This window comes from Nilaparvata lugens, chromosome 4, assembly GCF_014356525.2.
Source record: "Nilaparvata lugens isolate BPH chromosome 4, ASM1435652v1, whole genome shotgun sequence".
NCBI classification, from domain to species: domain Eukaryota; kingdom Metazoa; phylum Arthropoda; class Insecta; order Hemiptera; family Delphacidae; genus Nilaparvata; species Nilaparvata lugens.
The window spans coordinates 51,374,147-51,397,435 of record NC_052507.1 but is presented as its reverse complement, the minus strand read 5'-3'; the positions used below and the strand labels follow the sequence as shown (position 1 = coordinate 51,397,435).

At 31.4% G+C, this 23,289-nt stretch overlaps 1 protein-coding gene across 2 annotated transcripts in view; it reads left to right on the top strand.

The window, feature by feature from the left end:
* LOC111061876 overlaps positions 1-22,868 on the top strand; it is a 52,388-nt gene extending 29,520 nt beyond the window's left edge. For both annotated transcript variants that reach the window (XM_022349573.2, XM_039425782.1), the window contains exons 3-5: positions 15,711-15,896; positions 16,862-16,976; positions 17,642-22,868. In XM_022349573.2, coding sequence (XP_022205265.1) covers positions 15,711-15,896; positions 16,862-16,976; positions 17,642-17,786 — 446 coding nt within the window. In that variant the 3' untranslated portion in view covers positions 17,787-22,868. The remainder of the gene's footprint in view (positions 1-15,710; positions 15,897-16,861; positions 16,977-17,641) is intronic.
* The last annotated feature ends 421 nt before the right edge of the window (positions 22,869-23,289 follow it).

Genomic DNA, 23,289 nt, shown 5'->3' with positions numbered 1-23,289 from the left:
CTTGATCTCTCTAACCTTATATCCTCTGTATCCAATAACCTGTGGTTCCACTTTTAGTTGGCATCAAGATTATTAGTCACAATTTTAGTACCTACTGAGAACTTAACACTTATGTGTTCCTCTCCTTAAGGACAGTATTGTTTCTGATTATTCGGGAGCTACAACTATATAAAACAGAAACATCCTATTAGTATCACTATAATCTGTTCAAACATAGTAATTACCTCAATCATTTCCTCTCCAAGATTAAATTACAACCCATGAGATAAGATTTTCATAGCCCACTCATAATCTACTCTCAAACTCATTCAATATTACATATTGAACTTTTACATAATATGTCTACCATATCATCTATAGTTATAATAATAATATTATTATTATTATCTATAGTTGATATAGATGATATTGTTGATCATCATCATCATCTATCATGGACTAGGCTTGTAAAGCCTGTTCCGGTGTCCACCTCTTCCTCGGTCTTCCGACGTCCCTTTTCCCATTCAACTGCAACTTCCAAGCTTTTAGTGGGTGGCATACGACGCAGGTGATTTGTCCACTCCAATCTGTATTTTTTAATGATTGCTGTTAGTGGTTGCACATTGCACTCACTTCGAATTGTTTCATTACTTATGGTCTCGTCTCGAGTATCCTTGAATGCTGCGCAGAAACCTCATCTCTGACGCCTGAATTCGTGAGTCATCATTCTTGGTCTTTGTCCATACCTCACTACCGTATGTCATTAAAGGGATGGCCATTGTCCTATAGAACTTAATCTCAGTCTCTTTTCTGGCCATACCCTTTAATTTTCGGTGAATGACACCACAAATTGAGTTAAACTTTCCTATTTTCTGAGGTATATCACATTCTCTTTCATAGGATACATCACAGCCGAGATATTTAAAGTTGCTCACCTGTTCCATTATTATATTATTCAGAACTATTTTGGAACGCAAGGGCAACTTGCCAATACTTTCGATTTCTGAGCTGATATAATCATATTGAGATCTGTACTTACAGCTTGAAGCTCATGAATTATTGACATATGTAGCTTATCCCCACTTTCCTGAACTATCACTGAATCGTCAGCAAACATGATAGAGTTGAGGAAGACTCCCTGCCCAATTTTAACACCTGAGTCTACTCTTTGTCGCCAATATTGCTCATCAGCTCGTCAATATATATATATATATATATATATATATATATATATATATATATATATATATATTAAATAGTTCAGGTGAAAGTGGGCATCCTTGTCTAACTCCTTTGTTTATGATCAACTCTTTCTCAGGTTCACCTTTTATATTTATCAGAACAGATGCTTTTGAATACAGTTCAGCAATGATAGTCACCAAATGTCTTGGGTAGCCTTTATCCAACATTATTTCCCACAAGAGAGTCCTATTGACATTGTGAAAAGCCTTTGCCCAATCGATGAAGGCCAAATGTGTTGAGCAGTTGAATTCCCGCCGTTTTCCTATAAGCATTTTTATAGTGAAGACTGCATCAACATATGAACGACCCCTTCTGAATCCCATCTGGCTCTCTGCAATCAGAGCATTTGTTATATGCTGAAGCCTTCTATTCAATAGAGAAACTAATATCTTATAGATTGTGTCCAAAAGGCTAATCCCTCTATAATTTCTAGGGTCAGTTCTATCACCTTTTTTGAAAAGAGAGATAACTTTAGACTTGACCATGACTTGGGCACACTATGAGTTTTCCAGCATACATTTAATGAATGTAGTAGTCTCAGATGGAGAATGAATCTTCCATATTTTTGATAAATTCAGTGTTTATTCCATCTGGACCCGGAGCTTTACGATTTTTGGCAGCTTTTATCGCACTCTCCAACTCTTCCATTGTTATTTCATCAACGCAACATTGAACACATTATTCGAAACTCAGATCTCTCATTGAATCATCGTACCACAGGTTTTTATAGTGTTGCAGCCATTCATCCATGGAAACAGAGTTTATTTCAGCAGCATCTCTTCTTTCTTGGTTCATTGATCTCATGAACTTATAAATAAACCAATTCCTGGCGGCCAAACAGATCTTCCTCGACGGTGGTGATGATATTGTTGATATATAGTTAATTTAATCAAGACAAATTATTACAAATTATTATCTTTGAACGGTATCTTTACTCTATGCCTCTATGGTATAATTGAACATATTTTTTTCTTTTCAGTGATTGAAGCATAGTTGAAAATGCACCATTTTCATCAAGATCATGACTGACTCTCAATGTGTTATTTCTCAAAAGTATAGGATAAAAATAGTTTCTTTTGTAGATAAAATTTATACTTAAACAGAAAGGGATTCGTCGTTTTCTAGGATTTTTATAAAAAAGTCTCGAATTCACATTTCCCTAATTCTATTTTCCAGAACTCTTCTAGTCTAATTCCCCTTTGTTCCTTGGACACTGTTTACACCCTTCCATTTATAATACACATACTTCCTCTTCTTTCAAATTATTCTCAGCTTTTCCTTCTCTTTCGCTCCTTCTTTCCCCTCTTTACAGCCCCCACCACTAGCAACTCCCTCCACCCCTTGCAAACACTTCATTCACTTGACTAAAGAGCAGACGATGTCTGGCTTTCTTCTCTCTTGTTGTTACTAATTGGAATAGGGACAAGTGAGGGAGAGAACCTTGTTCAGTTTTTTATCTCTATTAATTCAGGTTTGTTTTCCCTGAGCTTTTCATTTCTTCTAAACAGAACAACAGAAGTCTTATTCCAAGAGCTCACTTGAATTAGCTTTGCTGCTGTATAGCAATGAAATATAAGAAAGAATGTGTTGGTTGAATTTGTCTCATCAATAGAAAGATTGAGAAAATCTTGAATTCTGTATATTCTTATTACTATCAAAAGTGCAAAAGTAATGAAATTAAAACATCAGTTAGACCTGTCAAGTTAATTTGACTGCACTTCCTTCCCCAATAAAAAGAAAGTGGATTATGTTTTGAGAATACTGATGGAGTTGTCTTTTCTCTTTAGGGCTACTTTTAATATAAATGAAAATATAAATCTCAGTACCCTTTTAAATTATTTTGTCACAACACACTGAAATGGCATCACTGTCCGAAACATGTTGGGACAAAATAATTTGAAAGGGAAATCTGCTCTTTCATTACTGATTGAGTTGTTTGTTGAGTTTTGTTTCTATGTGTTCTTTCATCATACCATGTATTTCTATACGGTATTTTTCATCCAGGTCACCAGCCCTGGTTATTGGACCAGCCCTGGTCATCATGGAGAGATTTAATATTTGTTTTGCCGTGCTACCAATTTATCCTAAATAGGTTGAATAGCATTTTTCACCTATTAACCTAAAGAAAGTTATCGGCTCCAAAATGGTAAATTCTTGATAAATTATGAATGGATCTATTGCTAATGAATAGAAAATCCAGTTTTCAGAGCAAATCAACTTATAATCTTCATAAGAATTTTGGCAATATACAACACAAATCCACAAAACAATACCTTACACACTCAAACATATAGCATCATTACAAGCTAAAATACTTATCCATTTATATAGTTGAAAACAATGGCTATAGGCTTGTAGACACACAAATCAAATTATACGAAATTAGAACACCATAAAACTGTTCAAATCTCAAATTAAAACATTATTAATTTCAATTAAACAGAAAAATTTTCAGAGAGCAAAAAATTAGAACACCATAGCCAGCCACCATTTTTTAGAGAAGGGCTACCAAGTACAGAGCAAAGCCACACCTCAAACCAGTGACAACGTTATGAACACGTCATCAATATTAAATTCCAAAAATTATAAATTACAAGTTTAGAATTTACATTTTACATTTTTGTTCTCAATAAAACTTTATTTCGAAACTGTTATTTTAAATTTATATATCCTCTATATTTATAATGATCTGTTAATTCTGTTAACTCTGTTTTGGTGATACCATGGAATGTGCAACACAATTATTTATGATAAATTCTCAGTTAAAAGTTGTCCGCATATTGATTACTCTGATATTCACCATCAAGTTTTATAGATCTCGAATTGAAGATTCGATTTTTATCAAGAAAAAATGTAATATTACAGTTTCAATAATAGTCTAGCTTCTTCTTAAATAAAATAAAATTAGTTATATTTCCAGGACGTATAGGTGCAGAAAATGTTTGAATCCATTCCTGATTATTATGATGATAATTCACTAGCTAACTAACTCAATGTTGAGTAGGATAATGTATGCATGCATGCATGCATAGGCCTACTCAGTTTTTATTCATTTTACAATTATGATATAAACATTCAACTACAATATTCATTGGTGAATATGATGCATTTAATCTTGTATTGAATGTCATAATGACATTGTTGTTTGTACAGCGCCTTTTAGATGGGGAAAGTAGAGATAGCCAGCAGCTATTATATACAGGCAAGCAATAATACTTTTCAATACCTAGGTGCGTCACTTTCCTCCAATTTCAATTATAATAATAATAATAATAGTCTATTTATTCATGCATGTACATTTTACATTAAATGTTTCGCATTTGTCAGTTACAATAAAATTATACAATCTGTCAAGTCATCAAAACCTCCATGAATATTTGAAGTCCAAAAAATAAAGATGACATCATCTCAACTATTATAATATTTCACTTAGGTTTATTTCCCACACTGTATATGAGAAAAACTCCAGTAAACTGTAGAAACATTTCTCTTGTAGCCAATAATCAAACATACAGAATATGTAGTCTATAGGAGAAAGTGTCGCATAATGAAAAGAGCTAATCGCCAGTATAACTTTTTTCACTTTTCCTCAATTTGGTTCAATAACATTTTATAAGATTTTTTTTGAAAATACTACAAGATTATCAAAACATAATTTATGGCTTATTCTAATTGTTTTCAATCACTCATCATGAGTACTGTAACTATATTACCCACAGTATGGCCATTGACTGTCATGCTTTTGATTGGTTAGCTCAGTCACATGGTAAAAATCGGCCATTAAAATTCCAAACAAACTATCAAGTCCTATCTTATAGCATTAGACATTTGGAACTTCACTTATTTCACCGATTGGAAACATACTAGTACTAACTAGTTGACCGAGCAAAGTGAGGTTTAAGATTCAAGTCGACGGTTTGGCATTTCTCGTAATGTTTAAATGTTTGAATGTTTAAATATTGTGATATACCAAATGATTGCACAACCCCCGATTCATGAATTTGAGAATTTTATAGACTATCAATATGAAAGAACCAAACTCCAATACTGAGTAAGAATCACAATCTTATCAAAGGCAGATAGACAACAGTGTTATCTGACCTATAAAGGCTGGAATTAGTAAATCAGATATAGTATATTTTTCAGAAATTTATTAACAAAAACCACATGTATTCATAATGTTTATTATTTTGAATAGTAGTTCGAATATTTGGAGGTTAGAATTGAAACGATACATAACCCTAGATAAACCAAATGTTACTTGTGCCAACAACTAGCCAACTAGCTCAACAACAATTGAGAAGGCAGCTTGCGTAACAATTATTTGCAACAGCTATTATGATATTAATTTTAATCTTTTCATATTATAATTCATTTACCAAATGGGCCCAAATATTTATTAATGCGCTGTCATAAAGCTATATTTATTTTAGAATTTTAATATTGTTTAATTTTATTATGTGTAGTGATTTGGGGTTGACATTCAATCACATCAAAAACAATATAAACAAGGGAAATACTGTATATTTATTATTATTATTACAAGCATGTGTGTTATTTTAATTATGTATTTATACTTCTACTTTATTGTAAAAAACCATCAGATCATCACAACAAAAATAATTTCAATACATATTTCAATAAATTCAGACAATTGGTCTTCTATTCACAATCATTTCATAATACAATATATCTGCATTTCATTATCATTTAGTATAACATTTCATTTATAGCATTTCACATTTATGATTTATCATTCAGGGTTCCAAATTATTTATGTAGACAAATTTATAAATTTTCATTTTAATTTTTTGTTCAAATATTGTATAAAAGCAAATATTTAATATTATTAATCATCGTTTATCAGATACTATAGTTTTTTCGACTTTTCAATGTTCTAAACACAAACTACATTTCATGACAAACTTTACTATCATCATTAAACAAGAAATCATTCAAAACATCAATAATATTTTCCTTCAAATCAATCAATATTCATAAGTAATCATCTGCATCCATAGCAATCAACATAAATACAACACAAAAATATTACTCAAATTACTACTGCCTCTCTAAGTCATAACCTCTGTTATTCCTTCTTTAGGCAATAATGGGTTCCATCTCAAAAAACAATCACATACCAGCAAAATTCTAATCAACAAACCCCACTAAAATTCTACATACACTCCAGCATCCATTTCAAACGATAATCAATCATATCAAAATTTATAGAACAAACAGTTTTTTTTAAATTTAGAAAGACATCAATTACAAAAACTTTAGAGAAATTTTAACCTTTAACTCATTTCAATTAATAATATGACAAGACGTTTTTATTTAATGAAAACATTATTATTCAAGTTAACTTTCATTTATATTGAACATCTCATATATATGGCAACACAATTCATTAATACTTTCAAATTTTGAAGTTTTATTATTATAACAAAAGAATTTATACATAAGATTAAATTTCAGCATGTTCTAAATTGAACCATTTATTTTTTAAATAATTTCAGAATTTGAAGACTGTATAATAAGTACAAACCATTTCAAGATTATAATACAAAGACAATCAAGATGGATAATGGGTAAATAAGTTCCCTAAAAAATACAAATAAGAGAAAAAGAAATTGGGTAAATAAATTTCCTAAATAATACAAGGAAGAGAAAGATTATTAGAGCCTATCCTACATGTCAGTACTAAACTTTCATAAGGAAGTATATTTAATAAAAATATACTACTAATAAAAAAATTGCAAAATGGGTTAAAAGCCCAGAAGAAAACTATAACCTAATTACATATGGCTTATGGCACGATATGCAATGAAAGATGAGAAAATGGGACATAATTTGCTCTTAAAAACTAATTACCTAATATGATACCTGACAAAAAATAGACATAATTAAAATATGATGTAATACATGATGAAAAAATATACCACAAGCAAACAATTATTCACACTACAATAGATAGATTTTAGAAAAGTTAAGTTTTATCAACAATTTAAAGATTAGGAAAATAAGCTACTATTTTAACTTCCAAAATTATTTCAGAAAAAATACAAATTTAAATGACTATGGACAAGATTGGTTAAGATATGCATCATAGAAGAAATTTACTGAACATTACACAAAGACAGGAAAGAATCGAAATTTGAAACGATTAAGGGCCAAGAAAAATAGGCTACAGGAAAGAAAAAAGACACAATTATGGACTCTTACCATACACTGCGTAGCGATTATGCTATTCTGAATCCCGGCATAACACAGGATTCCTAATCATTGTGTGCTTTCTGATGGTATTTCTTCATCATATATTGATTGACTCTCATAATTTTACCTGTACTTATCTCTTCAAGTTTGAAACACCCTTTATTGAGATCATCTTACTATGTAAGGTCCACGATATTAGGACACAGCTTGGCAGAAAACTTCTTCAGCTTGCTCGACAAAATGTAATTTCGAATTACAACTAGATCATCAACCTTGAATTTATACTTGGGTTTATTATGCATATTCTGTTTGAATCTTCTGATGACACCTCTATTCTTCATTCTGTACAGTATTTGTTTGTTTCTGATACTTTATTCTTCAAGTTCAAACTTATTTTCTACAGGATATTTGATATACTTAAAAACAAGATGTGCACACATTGGTTTTGTTGACATGTTAATTTTATTTATGTTTTTCCTAACCTCAGTTATAGCAGCTGTATTTTCTTGACAATCTATTTTCAAAGAGGATAATACCTTGATTTCCTTGTCTACTTTTTTGTTTAATTCTACAACCTCTTTTTCAACATGCTTAATACTTTCATTATTTTCTACATTGATAGCATTTTGTGTCCTATTTTGTTGCTCAACTATGATCTTATTATATCTTTATCATTTATCTCTTTAAATTTCTGCTTTGTATTAACCTGCTCTAGTCTTATGCTAGCAAATTCTTGCTTCATATCATCAAACCTAGCACTTTGATCTTGTTTCAAATTATCAATCTTAGCATTTTGCTCATCAAACCTAGCATTCAGCTGATCAAACCTTTGTGTTAAGAACGCTATAAGATTTAGATCATTTTTAGCTCCTACCATACTTGTTTCATTTGATATTTCTACTACTTCCTCATGAATTGTTACATTTGAAACGTTTTCACTTACAGCTACACTATCGTTTGAGTCATTGCTTAAGGTTAGGTCTAAATCTTGAGATTCTTCATCTAAGTTTTGAATGTTTTCACTGAATAAAACTTCATTATTTTTATTGTTCTCCATCTTGCTACTGCGTAAAAAATATTTACTCATTAGAACCTGAACTTTCTCGAACCGATTTCCCACTCAGCAGCATCTCCCATTCACAATCCATCGAGATATCTATCCTACCAATAATTTTTTATAACCAGGGATATATTTTGTAGTTTGAGTCCCACACCAGGGCCTACCATTTGCCGTGCTACCAATTTATCCTAAATAGGTTGAATAGCATTTTTCACCTATTAACCTAAAGAAAGTTATCGGCTCCAAAATGGTAAATTCTTGATAAATTATGAATGGATCTATTGCTAATGAATAGAAAATCCAGTTTTCAGAGCAAATCAACTTATAATCTTCATAAGAATTTTGGCAATATACAACACAAATCCACAAAACAATACCTTACACACTCAAACATATAGCATCATTACAAGCTAAAATACTTATCCATTTATATAGTTGAAAACAATGGCTATAGGCTTGTAGACACACAAATCAAATTATACAAAATTAGAACACCATAAAACTGTTCAAATCTCAAATTAAAACATTATTAATTTCAATTAAACAGAAAAATTTTCAGAGAGCAAAAAATTAGAACACCATACCCAGCCACCATTTTTTAGAGAAGGGCTACCAAGTACAGAGCAAAGCCACACCTCAAACCAGTGACAACGTTATGAACACGTCATCAATATTAAATTACAAGTTTAGAATTTACATTTTACATTTTTGTTCTCAATAAAACTTTATTTCGAAACTGTTATTTTAAATTTATATATCCTCTATATTTATAATGATCTGTTAATTCTGTTAACTCTGTTTTGGTGATACCATGGAATGTGCAACACAATTATTTATGATAAATTCTCAGTTAAAAGTTGTCCGCATATTGATTACTCTGATATTCACCATCAAGTTTTATAGATCTCGAATTGAAGATTCGATTTTTATCAAGAAAAAATGTAATATTACAGTTCCAATAATAGTCTAGCTTCTTCTTAAATAAAATAAAATTAGTTATATTTCCAGGACGTATAGGTGCAGAAAATGTTTGAATCCATTCCTGATTATTATGATGATAATTCACTAGCTAACTAACTCAATGTTGAGTAGGATAATGTATGCATGCATGCATGCATAGGCCTACTCAGTTTTTATTCATTTTACAATTATGATATAAACATTCAACTACAATATTCATTGGTGAATATGATGCATTTAATCTTGTATTGAATGTCATAATGACATTGTTGTTTGTACAGCGCCTTTTAGATGGGGAAAGTAGAGATAGCCAGCAGCTATTATATACAGGCAAGCAATAATACTTTTCAATACCTAGGTGCGTCACTTTCCTCCAATTTCAATTATAATAATAATAATAATAGTCTATTTATTCATGCATGTACATTTTACATTAAATGTTTCGCATTTGTCAGTTACAATAAAATTATACAATCTGTCAAGTCATCAAAACCTCCATGAATATTTGAAGTCCAAAAAATAAAGATGACATCATCTCAACTATTATAATATTTCACTTAGGTTTATTTCCCACACTGTATATGAGAAAAACTCCAGTAAACTGTAGAAACATCTCTCTTGTAGCCAATTAATCAAACATACAGAATATGTAGTCTATAGGAGAAAGTGTCGCGTAATGAAAAGAGCTAATCGCCAGTATAACTTTTTTCACTTTTCCTCAATTTGGTTCAATAACATTTTAAAAGATTTTTTTTGAAAATACTACAAGATTATCAAAACATAATTTATGGCTTATTCTAATTGTTTTCAATCACTCATCATGAGTACTGTAACTATATTACCCACAGTATGGCCATTGACTGTCATGCTTTTGATTGGTTAGCTCAGTCACATGGTAAAAATCCGCCATTAAAATTCCAAACAAACTATCAAGTCCTATCTTATAGCATTAGACATTTGGAACTTCACTTATTTCACCGATTGGAAACATACTAGTACTAACTAGTTGACCGAGCAAAGTGAGGTTTAAGATTCAAGTCGACGGTTTGGCATTTCTCGTAATGTTTAAATGTTTGAATGTTTAAATATTGTGATATACCAAATGATTGCACAACCCCCGATTCATGAATTTGAGAATTTTATAGACTATCAATATGAAAGAACCAAACTCCAATACTGAGTAAGAATCACAATCTTATCAAAGGCAGATAGACAACAGTGTTATCTGACCTATAAAGGCTGGAATTAGTAAATCAGATATAGTATATTTTTCAGAAATTTATTAACAAAAACCACATGTATTCATAATGTTTATTATTTTGAATAGTAGTTCGAATATTTGGAGGTTAGAATTGAAACGATACATAACCCTAGATAAACCAAATGTTACTTGTGCCAACAACTAGCCAATTGAGAAGGCAGCTTGCGTAACAATTATTTGCAACAGCTATATGATATTAATTTTAATCTTTTCATATTATAATTCATTTACCAAATGGGCCCAAATATTTATTAATGAGCTGTCATAAAGCTATATTTATTTTAGAATTTTAATATTGTTTAATTTTATTATGTGTAGTGATTTGGGGTTGACATTCAATCACATCAAAAACAATATAAACAAGGGAAATACTGTATATTTATTATTATTATTACAAGCATGTGTGTTATTTTAATTATGTATTTATACTTCTACTTTATTTTATAAAACTACGTCTATGTTTCACAAATAATTGGCTATTTTGGAAGTTCACAAAATTAGTGCCAGCACAAGTTCTTATGAATTGTTAAGCCTATATCTTTATTAAACAAATGTATATCATACGGTAGTAGATGTAATTATATTATTTATTTTATGTTTTAAAGGAACCAAATAATAATTTAGAACAACTTATAATATGGAATTTTACTCATTTAAAAGCTTTAAAGTTGGGTCTATTTCCACTACTCAATTGGCACATTTTTTTACATCATGGGATCTGACCAATCCCGAATTAGTATGAAAATTTGGAGAGTATTAACTTCTAAGAAAAAACTCAGGTGAAAATTAGAAGAGGAGAAGTCGAGGCCATTTTTGACAAATTACCAGTGGGATACAGACCTGATCCACATACTTAATTTTTTAAAAGCTTTAATTCCTGTTTTAATGTAATTCAATCTTTGTTCTTTCTGTTTTTAAAAGTTGTTCTAAAGTTCCTATAATAATCTGTGATATTAATTTTTGCGAATTCATTTAAAGAGTCCCTAAAATTCTAATAGTAAGGTCTGATCGACGATTTTGCCATGCGGATCCAGCTGGCACAAAATATTCTACGGCCAAATATATTTTGAATACCAAAATGGAAACAAAAGTCTACATAAGTTATTTGAATATATATAGAAGGTGATCACCGCTATTCTACAATTATACAGTGCATAAAATCGTCAATTCGGGAAAAAGTCATGACTATAGATTTAAGGGTACCAAAATTATTATGGATAATTCTTATTTCAATAAGTAAAAATTCAAATCAATCTTTCCTATATACCTTTCACTCTGTCTAGATCACAGAACTTTGTCACCATTTATGCATTTGCTAGGTTGGGCGAATATCAACATAACCTATAATTACAAAGTACAGTTACATAACCTCAAAGTCTCCAACTGTTTATTTAGTGCAAGATTCAATGACTACAACTTTATAATTATTCAATCTTAGTGCATGATCATGCCCCTCCCAGGAGCAGAATGTGACACATGGTGCCCAATGCAGGGCCTTAAACATTAAGAAATATTACACATGGTTTATTATTATAATTTTGGTTCTTGGTATAGTGTCTCCAAGTCTATAATTATCTATTTTAGTGCATGACCATGCCCCTTCCAGGAGCAGGAGAGCAGGAAATCACAATGTTTATATGTTGCGCATTTACAGCGAAATGCGGTAATAGATTTTCATGAAATTTGACAGGTATGTTCCTTTTTTAATTGCGCGTCAATGTATATACAAGGTTTTTGGAAATTTTGCATTTCAAGGATAATATAAAAGGAAAAAGGAGCCTCCTTCATACACCAATATTAAAGTAAAAATCAGACTATAGAATTATTCATCATAAATCAGCTGACAAGTGATTACACAGATGTGTGGAGAAGCCAGTCTATTGCTGTATAGACAAAAATATAACTTTAAAAAACACTAATAAAGCTTAAAACATCAATTTTCCTTTCCTCAGACTCCTCGCGGACCACTTCTCGAGCTTTTGCAGACAACTTATTGGGAACCAGTGATCTATATAAATATGTAGAGAGATAAATTTCAATTTTTTGTATTTCCTCATCCAATTTATTGGATCAAACTTTGAATAATCCAATTTCAAAATATTTTTGTGGCTCATTTGAATATAACATTTTATGAAATATTTAACCATGATTAAGTGCTGATTAAAGACATCTTGACTTCTCTGATTGATTCTCTTCAGTACTGAGTACCCTACCCATAACATGTTGGTACAATATCTATTGATATGATTTTCGAGTTGCATTACCACGAGCAGTGGTTAAGATTAGAAATATCATTAAATATAAACAATAATATGGTTATGTGTGTTTTATTTTAAATTTCTTACATGTTTATTGAATTCATCAAGTAGTACTATGGCTAGAGTAATTGGCTCTTCCAGAGTTTATATTCAATGTTGTGCTTTACAATATTTTCGTCAGACTTATTGGCTGAATAAAACAAACTATTTAAATGTTATGGAATCTATTGTGATGAGAATTCCATCATGCTTCTAGAAATAGATATGAGAATCTTATTATTTAAACAAAATTTATCACAAATATCATGACACATGGTATTTTTTTGGAAATTCAGCTTTCAGGCTACATTACCTGATTTAAATTTCATTTTTACTCGCTATTATCTACAATTTACTATTTCAAGTTCCATAACTATATTGGGGATATGGAAAAAACATGAAAGAAGTTATATCAGAGTTAATAATCACAAAAATATACTTAAATAAGTGACAGAATCCAAAGTCAGGGCAGTGGACTGTGAATGATAGTTGGTATTAATACCTACAAATAAATCTCTGAATTCTGTGCATAAAAAACTGATAGCTTGAAGTGTGGTGAGTATGCCAATAAAAGACAAAATGAGTAAACAAGTTGAGATTTAATATTAATAAAATAATAGGCAGATGGCCACATACAAAAACAAGTGTAAGTAGATTAAATCGAATAAAATCTTTAGAAGAATTTTATCACAATATGGAATAAAACCGTTAGAAAATGAGCGATTACAAAATTTGAATGAATTTAAGTCAATGACACCAATGACCATTGAAGACTGACAACAATTGATAAGATACTGCCAATGATACCTGAATTGAGAATAGAAAATTTTAAATGATACAATAATAAAGTTACTGCTGAAAAACTCAATCTTAATGATTTTAGAAAGAATAATAACAAATGACAATGAGATGTAGATAATGCTCTATATATTGAAATGGTTGAATGTTTTGATTGACACTAATACAAATAATCTTAGAGTAATTGAATGTCTCGGTCGACATTAACACAAGTAAGTAAGTTCAGAAATGAAAATGCCTTGGTCGACATTAACATAAGTAAGTTCCAAAATCAATGTCATACACATTGAAATAGGAGTCGGTGGCCTTAAGATATCGCTTGCAAGCCAAGGGTAGCTATCAAATACAATGAAATAATTGTCAATGTTGAATACATTAATACAGGCGACATAGGCCTTCAATGATTTGAATGTCAAGTTAGACATCAATAGAACAACTCAGATATGAGAATACACTTGCAAGCCAAGGGTAGCTATCAACAAAATTGAATGTCTCGGTCGACATTAATACAATAATTTAGATATGAAAATACGCTTGTGAGCCAAGGGTAGCTATCAAAATTGAATGTAATACATATTAAAATCTTGAAATAACGTAGGACAATGAGACATACACTGTAACATATTGAATTCATTAACATAGGCTTGAATGCCAAATAAGTACGGACAATTAAATGTTTTTAATTACCGTAAAAGCTGAATGATAGCTACAAAAATAATATGAATGCGAATTAAAATGTTTGAATTAGAAATAGAGAACAACGTGGTCCAGTTTTGACACGCTGTTAGTATTTTCATAAACAATTATGCAATACATGAGTAAAAAATGAAAATTGAATAAAACGATTTACATAACCTGAATTAAATTTTTGAGGAAGAGATGCAGCCAGGCAGATAGGCAAGGAATCCACGGTACCCCAAGGTACCCCAAGGACGTTCAGCAAGCGCCGATATGATGGCCACGTTATGATGCAAATGGAAGCATCCAACACAGTAGGCGATTCCCCCAGTGGGAATGTGTACAGGAACATGTAGAATTCCAAACAAATAACTGGAATTCCAAGTTGTGAAATTTTTAGATTGATTTCCATACGGTAGAGATGATGAAATTGAAAGTTTGAGTTTCAAATGGCGAAGCCATGTTGTTAGAAGAATGTCAATAGACGCTAACACAATACTATGGAACTTTGACAAAGTTTATCAACGTAAATACACGAAGAAATTGATAAATAATTTAATCACAGTTGATGAATACATTTGAAGAATTAATTTGAAGGAATAATTCACATTTAAAACGTTCAGTAAACCAGATGAATTTGGATGAAGAAAAGTAGACCAGGAGTGAATGTGCACTCACCAACTAGATGTGATCGAAAGACAAGGAAACAAGCTAACGCCTTAGCAACAAAAGGGACAAGCCGGAAATGCCAGACACGTAGGCAAACGTTTGATGAAAAAGTAGCAAATATCTAGAAAGTAAGATGCCTAAAAGACGAAATAAATTCCAAAAAATTGAATAATATAAATATTAAAATTGAAACTATGAATAATATGACGAATAATATTAGAAAACAATCTTGAGTATGACAGTGACATGTAACCGTGACTGTGACGTCACCGGACAGTGCAAACGGACAAAATGACATCTACGTAGTAACGAAACGAGTATCAAAGTGGACCTGTTCCAATAAATGCTTTGTCAGATTCTACAATAAGTAAAAGCAAGCGATTTTACTTATAATCCCATATAAGCTCCATTGTAAAATTCAAATATTTGGAATCTTCATGGCGGCGGCAGGAAAAAAAATTCCAATGGCCATACTGTGGGTAATATAATTATCACTGTAATCATGAGTAGTATTCATATTTTATTTGAATGGTCAATAATTATTTTTCAGTTACCGTCAAAGGTTCGATAGGATGTTTCAAATGTGTATCAATAAATGGCAACAATCCAGCCTGTGACGATCCATTCCACAACAATTACACGGTGGACATTCTGGAGTCACCCTGCATGGGGGGCAGAAAAGGGAGAAACGGCCTTTTCCCAGCTACGGCCTGTATCAAACTGACTGGCATCTATGGTGAGTGTCAACTCTTCATTTCAAATGAATTAAGTTCCACTAGAACTCTTAATTCTCTTATGGAATAGACCCCAATGGATGATCATTAAAATTATAAAAAAGTCATCATACAGTACTCAGAAATATACCCACAAATTACATCAAGTTGAGAATCTGCAGTCTTCAGAGAGCCTGCACGTGAGACATTTCAACACCGGATACTGTATATAGACTATTTATGAAATACCATATTTTATAATAAATTATTGAATGCTACGTTATATTAAAGGGCATGTACCATATAAGACATTTTGGAATATTATTTTGAGCCATTGGTTGATAAGCGCAAAGAACACCATTTATGATGATCAATGTGATATTTCATGCACTTTGAAAACTCAAGAGGCATTTTTACAATAAGACCCTCTCTGATAATATATTGATATATAGAGTCTCATAAAAGGGTTGGTATAATTTTACAGTAAATAGGTTTGTTTGGGGATCCTATTCGAATTGAAAAAGCTACATTTCTGTGCCTTCAAAATTTTTGCCCGCCATCTAGATATTTGCAATTTTAAATCGAACTTCATTTTAATGATGGGAGGTAGTCATGTGATGTATGAATTTGATACAGAATTTCAAGAGAAATAAATGGTGAAAACCAGACATAAAGATACTAATAAAATATTAAGAGATACTATATAGATAATAAAACAGGCATTTAAAGATACTAATAAATCTTACAAAAATGGAATAAATGACTAGGCTAATTTAAAAAACTGCCAGATCAAACTTTACTGTCCAGAGTTTTAAAGATGTAAGTAGATGTTACTATGAGTGTTTACGAACATGAAAAACATTTTATAGATTTTTTTAGATTTTCACATAATTATGTACTCATATGATTTTCTCTCATAGAGTAGAATTTTATAACCATTTTCACATGGAGAGGTGTAATAATATATATGTTATGTTTTTACTAAAAGATGACACAGGGGACAGCATAATGGTGAGAGGATGTGCCTTGGATAGTGGTACGTTGACTACAGACACAGAGCTGATCCGAATGTCTCATTGTGGGGGCTTCTACTTTGATGATCGGTATGTATTGGATTTTATTTATTCACATACTTCTGTATATCATCATTTGAATTCCAACATTTCAAGTATTCTAACAACATAATTATCTTTTCTAGCATACCTTAATGGACTTAATTTGTTTTTATTCCATTCCTAATCAACTAGGTACCGTAGCACACCTTTATTCCTTCACATATGGTATCTAACTACTGTATTCTAGAAATAATATTTTTCCTCTTCCCTACAGTAAAAGTAGTCTACTACTCTTAAAACTTTGCATTATTGATGGTCTTGATATAAACATTTGTTATAATGTTTTGAGTAGTGTACACCGTTTATGATGATTGCATCGAATTCCTTCCTTCTAGAATCGACCCTATATGAATTGGTCAATCTATTTTATAACTTATTTATTCTGTTTGCATTACTGTAGTAAGTGATTTCACTCAATCCATTAACAATGAAATCCATTTATATCTTATGACATCTCATCTATAGACCGAATATCCAAAATAATTTTAAAGATTTACTATTAAAACATTAAATTCAAGGCGTTTCGTTTCTTAAAATGCGTTTTTATCTGTCAAAACCGCAAAGATTTTCATATTTGACAAATTGAATTAAAACAGTACTAAGCATATTGAATGATTGTTGATGATTTTGAAATTGTGAATGGTGCGCTGCAGGTATGCGAGAGGCTGCGTCCAGAGCTGTGATGACGGTGATGCATGCAACACGGCGACGACGCTCAACACCAATTCATCAACATCAACACCATTCGCCGTCATTCAAACACTATTTTGTTTGTTGTACAACTATTTTGTCTCGTGAAAAATATTCCCAACTTCATAACAGTCTACACTGAATATTGAAGCACTGAACATCGCATGTAGCATCCGAAAATCATTAGGTAGGCTACTGTAGAATAGGTTTTATTAAATTACATTGATAACGACATCTACATGAATAGTGAGTGATAGTTTTATTATTATTCGCTCAGAATTTATACGTCTATATCGTTATAAGAGACTTCAGAGTGGTTAATTAGCTGGCAGCTCATAAATGAGAAGTGGAATTGAAGAAATTAATTTATTCAATACAACTTGGTAGATTGTTTGAATAGGATTATAGAAGATATAAAATGTTTGAAAACAAAACTTGATAGATTATTTATAATAAAAAATTAATTTATAGCTTCTGCTCATGATTTAGCAAATCTATAAATAAACATCCAAATGAATAAATAGGATTTGTTTAGTTGAGTTGATGAAATACAATCATGGATTACTTGGCCACGTTAATTATTAGGTACCGTACATTGGTAGAATGTATTTCAAATCGAGGGCATAGGCCTAACATATAGGCCTATAAGCCTATAGTGATGGTTATATGAGTTCAGAGAATAGGATGGAATGTTTCATAACATTGGACTTAAACTCAACATTACCTATGCCTACTAACATAGAAATAGCCTAATTGAGACTCAAGTGCAATAAGACGGTCTATAGAATCGGTTACATATTAAGTTATACAGTATAGTAATAAATAAATTGACATATTATATAAGTTGAATCACCATAGTGGGATAAAATATTTACCAATCATGATTTTTATTAAAAGGAAACACAATCCAAAAAAAATTACTATATCAGTATCATTACTACTTTAGCCTACTATATTTATAGGTAATGGATGAATCCACAAAAACTGTAGGCCTTCCTTGTAGGCCTATAGTAGGCTACCTAACTAATATGAACCAATTTCAATGCAGAGAGGAACTGCATATTAAATATATTGTACAAATATTGAAATTTAATATTAGTTTGGATAGAATGCTATAGTATGAGTTGATGAATGCATATTGATAATGTGAGTACAGTAACTCATATCAATAGAGTATCATTAATTATTTTTCAAGAATAGAGCTTCATTAGATACCATATAAATGACTTTTTTAATGCACATCACCAAATATATACTAAATTTATTGTAGTTTTGGGATAAATTATAATTTATAGAGAAAAAATATCATGACTAGGTTTTCGTTTCAAGGGTGAAAAGCTTCATATAAATCAATATTTTTAATATAAGTAGCCTATTCTACTCACAAGTGTGATACCCTATACATGCTCTGTCCGGAATGTAATGTCAATGATTTTTTTCCCGACTCCATTGTACATCCCAGAATATTGATGTACGGTACTGGGAAACTATAGTAGTTTGGGATCTTGTGAACAAAGCTGACTTTGCGCCTTTTGTCTCTATCCTCTCCTAGGGTTTTAAAGGCATTTACGTGAGAGACGTTTTTGTGACACGCCAGAGTACAAATGCAGTGTTCCCTTGAGCAACGCAGTGTGATGACGACCCAGAATTTTCATGAAATTTTATCACTGGAGATAAGTCTTGGGTGTTCGAGTACGACCCATTTTCATTTTTCAACAACATTTCCTAAAAAGTATGGGTCCTCATCACACATCGTTCACGAGGTAGCGCTGCATTTTGATCTCTGACGCGCCCCGAAAACGTATCTCATGGAAATGCCTATGGAAACTCTCAAGCAGGGCTTTGTTCACAAGATCCCTAACTATAGCCTACTAGTCTCCCAGCAGCAGCACTCTGGAGTGTACAATGAGTGTAGAAAAAAATCATTGACATTACTTTCCGGACAGACTCTGTATACTGGCTGATGAGAAGCCGATAAGAGTTCAAGTTATAGTATAGACTATATCAGTTCAATATATTTGAGAGACAAATTCAAAGTAATTATCATTTTCAAGAGTGGGTGAGTTACTGTTCCGGAGGAAACTGATAAAAGAATAATATCGAAATATTATTGTTGCTAGAATGGATATTATAGTCACAATACAGAGCATTGGATATTAATGTTGATAAAAATAATATTGAAAAAATTGCTCATCGTCAAAATTGTTATATTTTCTGTTTTCGTATCGATTAGCCTATCTTGAATAGGCTACTCTCAACATCCACAAATAAACTTAACGCTGGTACGGTACTCACTATATGCTCCAAAATCATTACAGTATACGGTACCGGTAACCAAAGAGTTACTGTTCCAGAGAGCCTGATACATTTTGGAATGAACTCGTTGGAGTACGGTACTGACTTAATGTTAGGTAATTTTTTGGTGAAAAAACTTGAGAGATATTTAGAATATTCCATTAATAGAAGCAGCAAGTTACTGTTATTTTAAATTTTGAAACTAAAAAAGCATCTTGTTGAAATGTGAGAATTCACTTACCGTATTATTTATCAAAATACCTTATTGTACCATAATAATAATAATAAATAATAATGAATTTATTGTACGGTACCATAAATTCATTGATAATAATATTTTTTGATAACTTGTGGATAACATTTTTCGAATAAAACATCAAGAAGTATGCACCTTCAAATAAGATGGTTGCTTAGTCTAAACCAGATCAATAAATTATCAATGGTCACTACCGTAATTATATGTGCATGCAATTGCATTCAAATTGTCGAAGATGTCAAACAAATATATGCTGCTGACCATATATAAATGAATAGTGTGAATATTTTTTTAAAGAAGAATCATTACTGCTCAATGTTCTAGGATCAATTTGTAATTTGGTAATCTTCATGTACGAGTAGCCTACTGCAATACAGATAGGCTACCGTAGACATACTCAGTATTTTTATTTATAATATCCATTCAATTTCTCTGATACATTATCATAAGCATGCGAGAATAATCAAAGTATGATGAAACTCTTAAAATTTCTGGGACCAATAACTGGTGAATGATGATAATGATATGTAAAAGTATCATAATAATTATTAACATATCAAGAGAAATATCAATATTGTGACTATTCTGGTGTGACAAGTTTGAAAATCAGCATGATTAATCCTTATATGAATATTGTTAAAATGTATTGTATATAAATAGCTATACGAAGCCTTATGTTTTTGGAAATAAATTTGTAAAGATATGGGGACTTTGTAGTTAAGAGTATTTGGAAAGCTGAGAATAAAGGAATTGAGCAATTTAGCTTTTTGCACCTCTCAAGGAGCTGGGGTGGCTCAAACTGATGGAGCGCAGAAGGCATTTCCTTCTGGTGTTTCACAAGCTGATTGTAAGAAGTGTTGGTCCTGGCTATCTTCGAGACTCCTTCACAATCCTCGCTGACATCCAATCCAATTGTGGCACTAGGTCTCATCACCTCACAAGCCAAATACCACTTCATCGAACAGCTATTTTCAACTCATCTTTCCTCACATCCGCCTGTTGAGCATGCAACTCCCTGCCCTACCACCTGATCCAATACAATTCATTGGCTTGCTTCAAGAGGAACCTGTTCAAATATCTGCTTGACTAAGCTATTGTCAAGTTTGTTCTAATGTTAATTTCATTTTTCTGCGTTCCATTCATTATTATTCACTCAAATTGATATTCTCATTCTTATTTCTATTCATTTATTTTATTTGCTCTATTTTCTCTAATCTTTATTTCATCAATCTCATTCAATTACTAATTTTGCTGAGGTGCTGATGGTCTAGAATAGCAGTCCTAGCGTTCCAACAACCCAAGGTGCTAGAGTGGTAGAACCCCACCGAAAATTCGGGTTCCTTTATATCCATAATCCTCCATATTCTACATCCTTACTCCTCACCTAGCCTTAATATCCTCCCACTTGTACCTTTCATATTTTCCACTTCCCTGTAAATTCTGCTGATTTCATTCATTCATATCACCCATCATTTTCATTTTCAGCATGCATTTTCACAAATATGTTATCATGTAGGCTACTATTATTGTAATTAATTTTTTTCCATAGAAGTGTTATTATTTTGTTTATTATTACCAGTGTTTGCCATATAGGACTTGTCAGACCTGCTGGCAATGTAAGATGTATTGAATAAATATCAAATATATACCGTCATAAAAATATATTAATCTGAAATTTAATTGGAGCATTTGCGAGGTTTCAATTTCTCAAACATAAGCTGGTCTTCATTAATAATTGAGGATGGGTCGTCTTATTGTTATACTTTTCTTTATTGTTGACCAATTAATATGAGTTGTATCATTACACATGCTACCTTTGTGATAATAATACCCTATTATTTCAAGTAAAATTAAGAATTCAATCATAGTTTCTATGTACAAATATTATTACAAGAACAGTGAGTGTTTTGGGCTCATAAAGTCATGTACCGTAATCAATTCAAGTTGATATGATAGATAATAATGCAGAAATTTGGCTTAATAAGGTAATTTATTTAGAGTATGTAAGATACTTGTAAATAATAAAGTCAGCTAATTTCAATCAAAGTTCTCACTTTCATTTGTGATTCAAGAATCACAAATAAAAAAGAGAATTTCATCCAGTTCTATTAAGAGGTGACTGCAATCATTTTTGAGAATAATCATTATCTAGATGAGTACGTTACCGTAGTTAAAGTATAATTTGGATAGTGGAATTTTGAAAGTCTGTGAAAGCCAATTTAATTTCATTATTGATATACAAGCAAACTTTCTTCTGTTTTGTATTATTTTTTTTCTCACAAACACTGTGCAAAATGTAACATATGGATCAGAAAAGGTTAATAAGAATTCAAGACAGGATATAGATAAGATAGGGTATAGGATTACTGTGAGTAGGTGTAGAGCACGGTACCGGTACGGTATGCAAGGAAATGCAAAAAAATAATTCTTTCAGATTCAACTTTATGTTATTTACTTGAGATGATGCCTCTTGAATGATTGGAGGATAAAGTATTGATATAAGTGAATCATGCCCAACATGTGAGCTTATAATAGACTACAACAGGTTTCGAGTAGAAAAGTTATTTGCCTTGTAATATTGTAGAAAATTTAACTAGGCCTAAGAAGAGAGGAATAAATTATTATGTTTTGTCAAGAAATAACTTCAAACAATTTTTCACCTTTCTCACTTCCACACATAAATTTCTAAAGAATACCATTTTGTAAAGCAATACGGTAGGGTTTTCTGAAAAAGTTAATTTTTGACATACTTATTTTTATGGAATGCAAATAACTATGTTCATGTTAATAAATATTTACCCAGCCTGAAATGACACACCAACTGAACTCATCAGTATACTCCAGAAAATTATATTTCATGGTTTTTTTCTGCACGCAGGTATGGGATATACTAGTATGCATTTTATTCAGTAGTATAAAGACGAATTTCAACTAGAAATCAGAACAATCGCCCTGACTAGTTAATTCAGAGAACATTTTTTCGGAATTCAGAGAACATTTTTTGGAATAATGGGAAAATGAACATTATATTAAATTCATGATGCATTCAGAGAATTAGAT